The 15,083-nt window shown below is 47.3% G+C and overlaps 1 protein-coding gene across 1 annotated transcript in view; it reads right to left on the bottom strand.

Moving 5' to 3' along the window:
* Positions 1–15,083, bottom strand: part of LOC147666195 (T-complex protein 1 subunit gamma) — a 205,537-nt gene that overhangs the window by 53,488 nt on the left and 136,966 nt on the right. The window contains exons 11-12 of the mRNA XM_086949220.1: positions 4,457–4,637; positions 3,437–3,682 (exon numbers count right to left, since the gene is read on the bottom strand). Coding sequence (XP_086805346.1) covers positions 3,437–3,682; positions 4,457–4,637 — 427 coding nt within the window. The remainder of the gene's footprint in view (positions 1–3,436; positions 3,683–4,456; positions 4,638–15,083) is intronic.

Below are 15,083 nucleotides of genomic sequence, written 5' to 3'. Positions count from 1 at the left end.
AATTTACACATTTGAATCCAATTTATGAGAGGAAGTTAAAGAACCACAAAATTCATGGCATCCAGTATTTCCAAATTGGTCCAAAACAGTACCTCACATGTGTAGAGGGGCTTAATGCCCATGACAGGAACAAACAAAAAACAAGCATAGGCATAGCCAATAGGTCTCGCCTTGGGGACCTTATACGTTTTTAGCCATGCAACAGTTGATGTTGTTGCACCAAGGATATTGTGCTGGATAACTAAACACTTGTGAGGTCCCAAAGGCGAAAACTATTGGCTATGCCAATTCTGGTCTAAACTGGCTACAAGAGACTTTAATGATGAACACCCTTGCCCTGTGGCTTCCTGTCCTTTGCAGAGAACCCTAAAGCCCCCAGTCTGCCAGGAACCTACCATGTCATCCCATGCTGAGCCTCCAACGAAGGCCATACCCTTGCCTCGCCAGGACTCTGAAGGACAGGATTGTAGCACGAGAGATGTCCCGAAAAGCCCCAGACCTCAAGCATCCAGCTCTTCCAGAAAAGAACACCGAGGCACACTGTACAATAGTGACATTATCTGCAATAACGAAGAGCCAGGGGTCAAGCCCTGAGCGAGGAGGGGGCGACAGAGGGCCAAAGGGAAAGGCCTCAGAAGGGCAATACCAACCCGCAAGGACAGTCTGTTTAGTTGTAGGCACACCTTCGAGCGAATTGAGCACAACCTCCCTTTACTGCCTTTACCTGCCTTTCTGAGGGTGGGCTGGGCGTGACACGGAGGCAAGCCTTCATGGGGCTCCCATTATGTACAATGCCAGTAAATAACAGAGTTGGGAGACTCAGGAGCCCGTCGTCACACTCTGCAGGGGCCTGTGATTTTTGGTTGCGATACTCAGGATGAGAGGAACTGTACACCCTGCGGCCAGCTTCACATCCCTCCCTCTGCACCGGGCACGGTTTGCTCTGCGGTTGAGACCAGAGGGTCAGGAGCACCTCTTCTCAGTTATAAGTGTGTGCCCTAAGACGGAAACATTATGTACTACACGGTGCGTTTAAGAGCCCAGACTATGAGCACCCCTTGCTTTTGTCACACAGGGAATAGATCTGGCCCAGAGTCAAAGTACAGCCACGCCCGTTTGTTGTATTTTAATAGTTTAGGGATTTGTTCAGCTGTTCTAAAAATGAGGCACTAACAGCAAGCACAAAATTTAAAAAAACAGTACTGTACTGGGCAACCTGCTCACTTGACACGTTCCAGAGTACCAGAAACTAGCCTAGTACTGGGCCTCAGTCTGAATTGCTTCAGCTAGCTTCAGTTTTTTGTTCCTTTTAAATGTATGTACATATATAAAGAATTCCAGTTTGTAGAAGTCCATATTTGTCTTCCTTAACACGTGTTACTGTAATAAACGCGCCCTAATTAGGTGATTGCTGTACACATTTAATTTGTTCCTTTTGAGAACCAGGAAATGGAGACGTTGCAGACATTCGGATAACATAGCTACAAAGGCCTGGAAGCATAAACACGATGAAAATCGTGCTCGGGTGACTTTGCTTTCAGCTGACAAAAGCAACTACTGCAAAGTGCAGTATCTGAGAATGCTAAGATTAGAGCATTTGCCACTGTTTAAGATTGGCTAAGCCCAGAGGACGCTGTAGTCTAACAGGGTGCGTAGCCAAGAGTCAAAGGAAGCTAATGAACCCCGGGAACACGCCTCTCTATAGGTTGTAAAAGACTGCATCATGCACGTTTCCTAACGAAAAACAGACTGCTTCGCCTGCCGCGGCAGGTCCACCTCTTCACCGGTCTCCTTGTTCTTGGGCTAGGCAAGTGCCTTGCACACACAGGCAACAACGGGGGAGTAAACATACACAGAACAGCCAAAGTAAATACTTCCTACCTTTTTGCAGAGTGCAAGGGCGTTGTTGAATTGGGAAATGGTTAGGCATCTGAAAGCATGCAACCCTGGCATTCTTCTCACACCTTCGAGTTAACAGGTCGCCTGGAAGCTTCTGCTTATGTGTGAATTAAGTTCTGGGTACGTGCAGATGCTTTATGAGGCCGTTCAAATGATGTGCACCACCATCCCAAAAACATGCATGAAATGCTCTCACGTAATAGTCGATCATAAATAGATACATGTCTTTACCGCATTCCGATCTTCAGGGTGAAAACTCTGGGGCTAAAAAGTATTGTTCTGCGCTAGTTTGAAACCTGCGTGTCCCCCCTAGACATGAGCAGTCATTAAAATTCAGCCTTAACCCTTTTACTGGCTCGTTAGAGTGACTAAATGGAGCAGTGCTACTGCACTCCCCTTCACCACTGAGAAAAAAAACTAGATGACCCCTGCTCGCGCCGCTGCTCCAAAAAGCACAACAGTGAAAGCTAATTAGAAACAAGCGCTGCCGCGAATGCAGCGTCACACGAGTGGTGCGGATGCGGCGATGCTCCTAACCGAGCCAATAGGCCAGAAGTCCAGAGCGATTCCAAGAGGTCGTTTTCCTAGAGCAGCGCATGCGCGCTAGGCTCGACCTAAAAATGACCATATGAATTCAATTTGTGTTTGAATGGTTTGTTAGTGCGTTCTGCATTTTGTCATCTTCATTGATAGGTAAATACTAAAGTGCAACTTTAACGATTTACTCAAAGTTCGATAGGAAGTTATTTCCCATCTGATTTCATGTTTTAAAAGGTCAAATCAGAAGAGGGGAAAAAAAAGTGGAACCTGATTAGCATTCATTATAAAAGGTGAAAATAAGTGCTGGCTCTTATGACTCCATGAAGGTTCTCTACCTTATCAGCAAAGGAAAGGCAGTTACTGCTGTTCTTAGAAGTAATCTCAATCCCAGACAGTTGCATGTTGCTAGGGTGACAATTGTTCACACATTTGCGAAGCACTGCTGTTTGGACTGATATTCTATAGTCAGGCTTGTCTGGTTAATCACATTGCTTAGACTGTGACATGTCCCATAAGGCTGCTCCTAATCATCTTTTAGGTTGGCTACTCTAGGTTACGGTTTATAGATATTTAACAAAATCCAAGTTTACTTATTTTCTCCATCATAGGTATTCACTCTTTATTCTATAATAACTAACCCCCCACTGGCCTCTTGCATACCAGAAACCGAGCCTAACAAAGGCTCTTAGATGCTCTGCTTCACATCTTTCTATTACCCAAAAGTGAATAGCCTGAATAACTAAGCGCTGAGGTAATGCATAGGGGGGGGGAACGACTGATCAATATTAACTCCAATTGCAATCTTAATACAGAAAAACCCTTAACCATGTTTTTTCAGTTTGAAATGCTGCGGTAGTGCAGTTTTAACAGCGATATGTCTAAAAATATTACACAAATCCGAGTATAGGCATGTTCTTTTCTTAAACGTTTTTCAATTAAGAAAATGTATATTTACAGTCCTACACATGCCTTAGTAGTCAATGAAGACATTTCTTACTCTTAGTGAAGTTAGCACACGGATGGTGCTCGCACCACAGTTCTGAATTAGTGTCCTTGGAATTACTTCCAGTCCCTGTGACACAGCACGGTATGGCCACTGCTCCACTCCCGTCATGACTTTAGATTTTTCTGTCAAAATATGGGCCACGGCCATCTCTGTAGCACCTCCTCCCGGTAAAAGGTTAGGGTCAATCAGTACATTACGACACACTTGCATGGCATCCTGAAGATTGCGTTCAACCTCCTGCAGTAAAAAGGAAAAGCGCATGCATTAAAAAAAAGAAGTGGATACTGTCTCTATATTGCTTCCAAAACACTCAAGATAAAGGAAAATATCTGAATCCAAGGTGAAATTTAGTGAATAAGATGCCTAGAACTGAAAAGTAGTAGTCTAAAAAATATTAAGACATGAACATTCTATTTCTATCGAATATAAGCAAGAGTATTCAAGACAGTAACCATGGTCAAGGAGAAGGCTCTTTGTAAGGTTTGGTGTTCTTTGTAGCATTCTTGACATTTCAAGTTACCTCGGTCTGTTTAGACTTGCAGAGGGAAGTTTTGCACCCAAGATTACCTTCATATTTACTGAACATTCATTCAAAAGGACTATCTTTGAGCCCTAAATCATGACAGAACACCAGCTCCAATATCTATTAGAGGGGAGCCATTGGAAAATAATCAGGGTAATTGGTATTTGCTCCTTTAAGGCGGCTACATTTTTCAGTTAACAAGGGGAAAGCAGTTACAAGTCTGAGGAGAGGGTTTGCAGAAGCTCAAACCAATAAATTGCATATAGAAATCAAAGTCTGGGTGTTTCGTCAAGTCTTTCGAAACTGCTTAGGCCAGTTTTCACCATCAGTATTTTCAAATTCCACTTCCCAGTCAGAAAGCTCTGAAAGATACCATTCAAGGCAAGCAATTAACACTTTTTCCTTCATAAATGGTAATTTATCCATAGGTAAGTGATTCCAGAATGAAAATCTTGAGAAGCATTTTTAACATAAGATGATCAACTTACAGCAAGTATTTCTTTGCTTGCACCTCGAAGAAGAATAGTGCAAGCTTTGGGGTCTTTGCAGTCAGTGATGTAGGTGAAATATTCATCACCAATCTTTTTAACCTCAAACAACCCTGCTCCAGTGCCAACATCTTCATCACGCAGCTCATCGGTACGACTGGCAATACGAGCTCCACATGCCCTAAACACAAAAAAACAAAAACAAAAAAAATATAACCCTAATGCTAAAAGCTTTGCAAAACCCAGGAAGTACCATTCAGGAATACATCAAAAAAAGTATAATGCCATACTGGTGTCAACTGCAATTATTACAACAAACAAGGAGTAGTTTCTTACCTATAACTCCAGTTCTGTAGTAAGGGTATCTCTGAGTATAGTCATAATCTAGTGAATAGTCCCGCCCATGTGCGTGGACCCCGGAGCAATCAAAAATAATCTCTTAAGCAGTCTTTATTGCAGTCCTGCATAGACACTTAAGAGAAAATTAAAGACAATAATGCAACCTGTACATACAAGGCTACACTGTCCAGTACTTCAGCTAGAAATTCCAAGCATATAACACCAATAACACATTTAATACAATTTGTCAAGTTTCACTCCTACAGAAACTTTCCTCCCCTCACCAGCCCAGACGTCGGCGTCGAGAGGAATGACCACGGTCTGCTCCCAGTCTCCTCAGGGCTCTGGGTCGAAGCTACGTCGACGTCTAGGGGATTGACGTTGAGACCCCCGACTAGGTCGAGGACTGCTTAGTCGTCGAGCCATCATCCAAATCAAGAGGTTCAAGCAGGCGCTCGCCGTCGAGGCGTCCCAGTCCACTATAGACGTCGACTCCAAGTTCGACGTCTAGGACTATCATCGGCGTCGAGACAGCGATCTTCGACGTCGAAAAAGCGCTCCGCATCGAGGAGGAAAGCATCGTCCTGCAGGAGGCGTTCCAAGGCCAGGACTGTGTCCTCTGTGTCCACAAGCCCACTGTCGTGGCAGCGCCGTCGCACGGCTACCAGGGGTGAGGCCTCTAGGTCCCCCCCCTTCAGGTCAGGCGAAGAAAAGAAAGAGGGAAGAGGCTCTCTTCATTCACGGGATGTCAGAAGGGTGTTGAAATTCTATCTGGATAAGACAAAGGATATTTGTAGATACAACCAATTGTTTGCCAACTATGGGTCGGTTAGGACTGGTCTGGCTACTTCGAAACAGTCCATCTCTAGGTGGATTGTCTCATGTATCAAGCGCTGTTATCAGAAAGCGAATAAGGTAAGCCTAAGGCTCATTCTACCAGGGTCAAAGCAGCTACAACAGCTTTGCTTCGTAGTGTTTCCATTGCAGAGATCTGCAGGGCGGCCACTTGGAAGTCGGTCCACACCTTTGTTAAGCATTACTGTCTGGACTAAGATGTTAGGGTAGATGCTCAGGTTGGGCAGGCTTTGCTGCGGAATTTGTTCGCACAATAGTGGCGTTGTCTATTTTTCAAAAGAACAAAAAGGAGGAGTACTACCCGATGAGGGTATGTGAAGGCTCTTGTCTGAACTCAGGAAGTATTTTTCCTTTGTTAGGAAACCCCTCACTCACCACCTGGTGGTGACTTGCTTCATCATCGGGGCCCACCCAAGTGGCCTAGCGTCACTTGGGTGTGCTTCAACACCTGCAACTGCAGTGGAGCTGGTAGTGAAATGTGGGGTGCAAAAAAAGGAATGTGAGTGTTAAAAATGTCCTGGTATTCTTTAGTATAGAGTTTTAATAAAAAAGATACTGGACAAAATTAAAAAATCAGATTGAGATAGTAGTGGGGGAGTTACGGTCCACTTATCTCTATTTTATGTGTTGGTCGACATGTTTCTACCATTAGGGGAAAATCCCCGGTATTCCTCAGGACCAAAAACCAAGGAAGTGGGTGGTATGTGCCCCCTAAAAGACACACCCAGTCCTAAATCCTCGGACAACCAGAAGAAAAATCAACTTCTGGGACGCACACCTTAAATGGAGGGTGCTTTTAAAACAGTGCTAAAGCTCAACTCGAGCTGCATCAGGCAGGAGGGGGGCGCTACGCCGGTACCAACATAGTAGTTTTCAGGGCGTGATCAGGCAGTTCACCTACTACCCCGTGCTCGCTGCCGTGCTCGCTGCTCCTACCGAGCAGCGAGCACGGGGTAGTAGGTGAACTGCCTGATCACGCCCTGAAAACTACTATGTTGGTACCGGCGTAGCGCCCCCCTCCTGCCTGATGCAGCTCGAGTTGAGCTTTAGCACTGTTTTAAAAGCACCCTCCATTTAAGGTGTGCGTCCCAGAAGTTGATTTTTCTTCTGGTTGTCCGAGGATTTAGGACTGGGTGTGTCTTTTAGGGGGCACATACCACCCACTTCCTTGGTTTTTGGTCCTGAGGAATACCGGGGATTTTCCCCTAATGGTAGAAACATGTCGACCAACACATAAAATAGAGATAAGTGGACCGTAACTCCCCCACTACTATCTCAATCTGATTTTTTAATTTTGTCCAGTATCTTTTTTATTAAAACTCTATACTAAAGAATACCAGGACATTTTTAACACTCACATTCCTTTTTTTGCACCCCACATTTCACTACCAGCTCCACTGCAGTTGCAGGTGTTGAAGCACACCCAAGTGACGCTAGGCCACTTGGGTGGGCCCCGATGATGAAGCAAGTCACCACCAGGTGGTGAGTGAGGGGTTTCCTAACAAAGGAAAAATACTTCCTGAGTTCAGACAAGAGCCTTCACATACCCTCATCGGGTAGTACTCCTCCTTTTTGTTCTTTTGATCCTTGACCAGGGAATCAGGAGTATTTCCCGTCCGACGTTCACGGACACAACTCCTTACTCTCCTATTTGTTTTCCAAGTTGTCTATTTTTCTCCATCGCTGGGTTGTTTTTGGATGGGCTTGCCATTCTATTCACTAGATTATGACTATACACAGAGATCCCCTACTACGGAAGGAGTAGTTTCTTACCTGTAACTCCAGTTCTGTAGTAGAGGGTATCTCTGTTATAGTCATAAGCGCCCGCCCTCCTCCCCGGTGGAGAAAATGGCACTGTGATGTATGCTACAGGCCTTGCTTTATGCACCTTCAAAAAGAACTGAAAGTAAAAGGAAAGGGCTGTGCATGCTGGGATACAGAGGGTCTCTAGAGTTCCTTAAAGGCACGGTATCCCTTTTCCAGACACATAATGGCAGCATATGGAGGCTTGTCTGTCTTACCCTTCCTCTCTATCATTCCAAGGATTTGGGGAGGAAAGTTTCTCTATGAGTGAAACTTGACAAATTGTATTAAATGTGTTATTGGGGTTATATCCTTGTCATTTCTAGCTGAAGTACTGGACAGTGTAGCCTTGTAGGTACAGGCTGCATTGTCTTTAATTTTCTCTTAAGTGTCTATGCAGGACTGCAATGAAGACAGCTTAAGAGATTATTTTTGTTTGCTCCGGGGTCCACGCACATGGGCGGGACTATTCACTAGATTATGACTATACACAGAGATCCCCTACTACAGAAAGAAACGTTACTCACCTGCAAAATGAGTTCCCTAGTGAGGGATCCCACATTCATTAGCTTAGAATAAATCACAGCCATTAGATGGCACCTCAGAAATAGCCAATTTTTTAAAATGTTTGGGTCCTGGTAGCAGATCCCTTGGCTTATGGAGGAGAGTTAGACCGCGTATTGGTCCCGGGTCTAGATCGTTCTCACCTCCCACTAACAACCTCCCCTGTGGGGTCAACTGCGTTGGAACGTATAGTTTCTTACCCATCGGTGTAGTTTTGCAGCCTAAAGACTTTCTGGATTCACTATGGCTATGCTGTGCATTATTCCGCCATCCAGTGGTTGGGTCCAGAATTGTAGCCTTTTTTTTGTAGCCCAGGTGGGCGTAGACATACCACCATTTGGTGTCCTTTGTGACGTCTGGTGCTTCCTCTGGAAGCTCCCACCTTTGGTCGCCATCTTCGGATTCTTTTTTCTTGTTTTGCCTCTTATTTTTAACGTGCTGTTCGTCTTTAATCTCTTTCCTCCTGTCTCATCTTTCTGGCGGAGGAGGGTGGGTTTGCCAGTGAATCCAGAAAGTCTTCAAGCTGCAAAACTACACCGACAGGTAAGAAACTATACATTTTGCAGCGTGAATCTTTTTGGATTCACTATGCTGTCATAGACTTTGTAGCGGTTTGTCCTTATTGTGGTGGCTGGGTGGAAGATTAGCACTGGTTACTGAATATGTGCTGTAAGACCTTCTGTCCCACTTGTGCTTCTTTGTTCATTTGGATATCCACAAAGTAGTGCTTAGTGAACGTGTGCACTGAAGACCATGTTGCAGCTTGGCAAATGTCTTGAATCGGTGTGTTGGCCAGAAACACTTTAGTTGCTCCTTTCTTCCTTGTTGAGTGAGCATGAGCTGCTCCTTTTAACAGCTGCCCAGCTGGTTTGTGGCAAAGTTGCATGGTTTATGCAATCCATCGTGCAATGGTATTTTTGGTAACTGGTCATCCCAAAAAACTGCTTGCGATGGAAACAAAGAGTTGCTTAGTCTTTCTGCACTCTTTTGTCCCTTCTATATAGTGCATCACAGCGCCATCTTTGTGCTTGTGGTTGGTTTTTGGAAAAAACTAGGTATTTGAATTGTTTGGTGGATGCGGAACAGAGACACTACCTTTGGCATGAAGTGTGGGTCTGTTCTCATTACCCACCTATCACTGTGTATCTGCTGGTAGGGCTCTTGAAGTGTTCGCACCTGTAATTCACTTACTCTTTGCAGTGATGTGATAGCCACGAAGGCCGTCTTTAGCATGAGCATGTGCAGTGTCGCCTTGTGCATCGGCTCAAATGGTTCCTTCATCGATTGGGTCAGCAGTACATTGAGGTTCCATGCTGGTGCTAGCATTCTGTTTGGAGGGGAGATCCTCTTTGCTCCTTCTAGAAATCTTTTTACTACTTGGGAGGTGAAGAAAGTATTCCCCATTTCTTCTCTTGTGTAAGACACAATCGCCACTAAGTGTACCCTTAGTGATGTGTAGCTGAGTTTACTTTGCAGTAGATGTGTTAAGTATTTTAGTAATGTTGACTCCCTTGTGATCTTTCTTTGCAGATTCTCTCTAATGCACCTTTCTGAGAATCTTTTCCACTTTGCTACATAGAATTTCCTTGTTGTAGGCCTTGTTGCCTCCCTGAGCACTGCCATCCTGCTCGCCAGTAGTTTGAGGTGTGCAAACTAGGTCTTCAGGAGCCATGCCGGCAGGCTGAGGCCCTCTGGATCTGGGTGTAGCACCCTTCCGTTCTGCATTGTTAACAGGTCCTTTTGTTTTAGGAATCTGTGCGCTGGTGCCTGCGCCATCTCCACTATTTGCGATAACCAGGACTGTCTCACCCACTGAGGTGCTATTAGTATCAGTGACCTGTTGCTGATACTGCATTTGCTGAGTACCCAGTCAAGTCAAGTCAAGTCATAAAATTTGTATAGCGCACTACATACCCAGAGGGTTTCAAGGCGCTTAGGAAGAGGAGGAGGATTATTTGTCAAATATCCAAATTTTAAGCTGCTTTCTGAACGCTAGGTGGTTCTGGGTGAGGCGGAGGTAAGCGGGGAGTGAGTTTCATGTTTTAGCAGCCAGGTAAGAAAAGGATCTGCCTCCCATGGTGGTCTTGTTGATGCGAGGTACAGTGGCGAGGGCTTGGTCGGAAGAGCGTAGTTGGCGGGAGGGGGTGTAGAAGGACAGTCGAGAGTTGAGGCAGTCTGGTCCGATGTCGTAAAGTGATTTGTGTGCGTGGGTGAGCAGTCGGAAAGTGATCCTCTTATTGACGGGTAGCCAGTGGAGGTCTTTAAGGTGACCAGAGATGTGTTTGTTGCGTGGGATGTCTAGTATGAGCCTGGCTGAGGCGTTTTGGATTCGTTGGAGTTTCTTCTGGAGTTTAGCGGTGGTACCTGCGTAGAGGGTGTTTCCGTAGTCCAGTCGGCTCGTGACCAGGGCGTGGGTGACTGTTTTCCTAGTTTCGGAGGGGATCCAGCGAAATGTTTTTCTGAGCATGCGAAGAATGTTGAAGCAGGAAGAGGATACGGCGCTGACTTGTTTGTTCATTGAGAGTGAAGAGTCCAGAATGACGCCAAGGTTCCGTGCGTGGTCTGTCGGGATGGGTGCTTTTCCGAGGGCTTCCGGCCACCAGGAGTCGTCCCAAGCAGAGGGGGATGTGCGTAGGATGAGGACTTCTGTTTTGTCTGAGTTCAGTTTCAGACTGCTTTGTTTCATCCATTCGGCGACTTCTTTCATTCCTTCGTGCAGGTTAGCTTTGGCGGCGCCGGGGTCATTGGTGAGAGAAAGGATCAGTTGAGTGTCGTCCGCGTAAGAGATGATGTTGAGGTTGTGTTGGCGTGCGATGGCCGCGAGGGGGCTCATGTATACGTTGAAGAGGGTGGGACTGAGTGAGGATCCTTGAGGTACGCCGCAGATGACTTCAGAGGCCTCGGACTTGAATGGAGGAAGGCGGACTCTCTGGGTTCTACCGGTGTGGAACGAGGTGATCCATTCCAGTGCTTTTCCTTTGATTCCGATGTTATTGAGGCGTTGTAGAAGGGTGCTGTGGCAGACTGTATCGAATGCTGCAGAGAGGTCGAGGAGGATGAGGGCGACTGTGTCTCCATTGTCCAGTAGAGTTCGAATGTCATCTGTTGCTGCGATGAGGGCGGTCTCAGTACTATGTTTTGCTCGGAAGCCAGATTGTGAGGGGTCGAGGGATTTGTTGGCTTCGAGGAAGGCGGCGAGCTGGCAGTTGACGGCTTTCTCGATGACTTTGGCCGGGAATGGAAGAAGCGAGATGGGGCGGTAATTTTTGAGTTCGGTGGGGTCCGCTGTTGGTTTTTTCAGAAGGGCGGTGAGTTCAGCGTGTTTCCAGTCTTCAGGGAAGGTAGCGGAGTTGAAGGAGCAGTTGATGACGTCTCGGAGGTGCGGCGCTATGACGGAGTCTGCTTTGTTGAAGATGTGGTGAGGACATGGGTCTGTGGGGGATCCTGAGTGGATGGAGTTCATCAGGCGGATGGTGTCCTCAGTGGAGATTGGCTTCCAGTCGTTAAGGGTGTTCACGGGGGGAGGATGGACAGCAGAGTGGGTTGGTTTCCGGGTTGGTTGTCAAAGCTGTTGTGGATGTCTGCAATCTTGTTGTGGAAAAAAGAGGCTAGGGAGTCGCAGAGGGTTTGAGAGGGGGTGATGTCGTTGGAGTTGGCCGAGGGATTGAAAAATTCCTTGACGATGTTGAAAAGTTCCTTGCTGTTGTGAGCGTTGTTGTCGAGTCGATCCTTGAATGCTGCTTTCTTGGCTTTTCGGATTAGTTGGTGGTGAGTGCGGGTGGCGTTTTTGAGGGCGTCCTTGGTGCTGGTGGTTGGGTCTTTTTTCCAGGCCTTTTCAAGGGAGCGGCAGAGTTTCTTGGACTTCTTGAGATCATCGTTGAACCATGAGGCCTTCTTGCTGCCAGGTTTGTTTTGACGTTTTTTCAGAGGTGCTAAGGTGTCAGCGGTGTTGGATAACCATAGGGTGAGATTAGCGGCGGCTTCGTTAGCGTTGGAGGAGGGGGCTGGGGTGTGTTGAAGGAGCGGAGCGGAGATTTGGTCCGTGGTGATTTTGTTCCAGTTCCTTTTCAAGGTAGGTTGGAGGTGGATGCTGGGTTTTGGTTTGTTGTAGGTGAAGTGAACGCATCTGTGGTCAGTCCAGATGAGGTCCGTAGTGTGGCTGAAGGAGACATGGTTGCTGGAGGTGAAGATGGGGTCGAGTGTGTGACCTGCGATGTGGGTGGGGGAAGTGACCAGTTGTTTAAGTCCGAGGTTGGTGAGGTTGTCCACAAGGGTGGCGGTGTTGCGGTCGTTGATCTTATCGAGGTGAAAGTTGAGGTCTCCCAGAAGGATGTAGTCTTTGGAGGGGAGCGCGTGTGGAGTGATGAAGTCCGTGATGTCTTCACTGAATTTTGCGCGGGGTCCTGGTGGCCTGTAAAGGAGGGTGCCTCGGAGTGTGATCTTGGGGTCGATGTGGATCTGGAAGTGAAGGTGTTCGGAATTGGCGAGGTTGGCGTCAGAGCTGGTTGAGATGCGGATAGATTTCTTGTGGACTATAGCGATTCCTCCTCCTGTGTGGCTGCTGCGGTCCTTGCGTGTGATCTTATATTCATCAGGGATGGCAATGGTGATGTCTGGTGCTGAGGAAGCATTCATCCATGTTTCCGTAAGGAAGGCGATGTCCGGAGAGATGGTGTCTAGTAGGTTCCATAGGTCGATGGCGTGCCTGTGGACTGATCGGGTGTTGAGAAGGATGCAATGTAGGTGGTTGGGGTCGGGTATCTGTGGTGAGGTTGTAGCGGAGATGTTGTCGGTGCCGATGAATTTGCAGGAGTAGCAGGAGAAAGGTCCATGGGTGCGACCAGGAGCGGCTTGGACGCAGTTGGGAGCGCGACCGGGGTTAAGGGCTAGGAGGGTGGCGGCATCGTAGGTAATGCGGGAGGGCTGGGTAGCGCGAGGGGCAGGGGGTCTGGCGCTGGGCGCGGTCCAGGCGCGGACGGGCGTAGACGGGCTTACCTTTGGCGCACCTTCGGCGCGAATGGGGCGCGGTCGCTGCGCGTGAACACTGCGCGCGGGAGCAACTGTCATAAGAGGTTGTGGAGGGTGAGGGGCGAGGGAGGATAAGATGGGAGGCGGTTGCGTGGTGGAGGGGGCGGTCTCAGGGCAGAACAACAACAGAAGCTCGGTGGTATCGGGGGAAAGCGTATTCAAATGTCTGACCAACTTTTCCATAGCGCATTCCCTTGTGACCGATGGTCTGGTTGTCTGGATGCAAAGTGTTCGCATTTTGCAAATAGGTCTACTTGCGGTGTATCCCACTTCCGGAATACTTTCTGTAATTCCTGCTGGTTGATCTCCCATTCGTGGAATGCGAACGTCTGCCTGCTGAGTCTGTCTGCTTTCACGTTGTCCTTTCCTGGGAAATGTATTGCTAGTAGGTCTATCCTCAGTGGAATGGCCCATGTCCATATCTCCTGTGCTAGCCTCGATAGCGCTACTGACTGGGTTCCTTCTAGCTTGTTGATGTAGAACATGGCTGTGTGGTTGTCTGTTTGGATCAACGCCCTGTTTCCGTACAGCTCCTTCCTAAATGCTTTTAAGGCTAGGAACACTGTTTTTAGTACCCAGTAATTGATGTGCTTTAGCGCATCCTGTTGAGACCATAGCCCCCTCACCTAGAGCTTGTTCATATGCACACCGCACCCCAGCTGGGAGGCGTCCGTCGTGATGGTCACTGTTGAAGTTGGTTGTGTGTATGGTTTCCCCTGTGATATGTTTTCCTTGTTCCACCACACTATTTCCTGTTGCACTGCATGTGTGACCAACACTAGATCTTTCCAACTCCCAGTTGCCTGTGACCATTACTGCTGTATCCATTCCTGGAATGGCCTCATGTGTAGTCGAATATTTTGGACTAGGCAAATGCATGACGCCATCATTCCCATCAGCTTGCTCACCGTCCTCACTGTCAGAACTTGCCCCTTGCGGTAATGACATGTTTCCTTAAGTATCAGCAATGTTCTCTTCGTGCTGGGGAACACTTTGGCCTGTATGGTGTCGATCTCTGCCCCTATAAAAATCTTGATTTGTTCTTGTTCTGTTGACAATTTCTCCCAATGAATCGAGAACCCCAGCCTTCTTAGTGTTCGGATGACCTGCTGGATGTGTAGTTTGCTATGGCTGTACGAACTTGCCTTTACGAGCCAGTCGTTGAGATCCGGGTATACGTGTATTCCTTGCCTTCGTAGGTGTGCTGTGACAGCTGCCAGGCATTTTGTAGACACCCTTGGGGCGGATTAGTCCTAATGCCAGTACTATGAACAGGTAGTGGCTTTGGTTGATCATAAACCTTATTAGGCGCTTGTTTTGTGGTTGATGGGACGTGTAAGTATGCTTCCTTTAAATCTATAGTAGCCATGTAGTCCCCTTGTTGTATTTGTATGATGTTTAGTATTCCTTTGTCAGATGTGACCTTCCTCCATTCCTAGATGAAGTCGCTTATTCTTCCCCCTACCAGTGTTGAGTGTTCGAGGTACAGTTTGTCGTTGAACTTTCGGCTGCAGTATTTCGCCCACCCAGAGGTGTTGCTAGAGTGTGGCCTGTTCAATGGTGGAGTCACTTGGTTGAGGGCTTTGTCGCCTATTCGTGTTTGTCCTTGTCCATTTCCGCACCCTCCAAAGGACTGTCCCCGGGTCAGGTACTGCCAGTTCTGCTGTTGCTGTCCCTGCTGCCCTTGGTTGTTCCCTTGGTAGCCTTGCTGGAAAGTTTGGTGCAATGTGGTAGGCACTTTGCCTCCTCTACCACCCAGCCTTCTCGTGGGTGTGCCTTTTCTCATTCCCCTGAACTGCAATGCTCCCATGGAGCTTGCTGTTTCATTGTCAACTGGCATGCCGAAAAGTTGCTATCCATTAAAAGGTGTATTTAGGACGTTGCTTTGCACCTCTGGCTTGAATCCCGAAATTCTGAGCCATACAAGTCTTCTCTCAGTCACTCCTATCTATCATCATCAGCCTGCTTGATGGTTCTGCAGCATCCAATGCCGATTTTAGGCATGTGTTCGCCATGTTCTGTCCTTCTACCAGGTGAG

The sequence above is a fragment of the Lissotriton vulgaris genome, unplaced genomic scaffold (genome assembly GCF_964263255.1).
Source record: "Lissotriton vulgaris unplaced genomic scaffold, aLisVul1.2 SCAFFOLD_637, whole genome shotgun sequence".
Lineage (NCBI taxonomy): Eukaryota > Metazoa > Chordata > Amphibia > Caudata > Salamandridae > Lissotriton > Lissotriton vulgaris.
The sequence above is the reverse complement of the archived record's forward strand: the minus strand, read 5'-3'. Positions and strand labels throughout refer to the sequence as shown.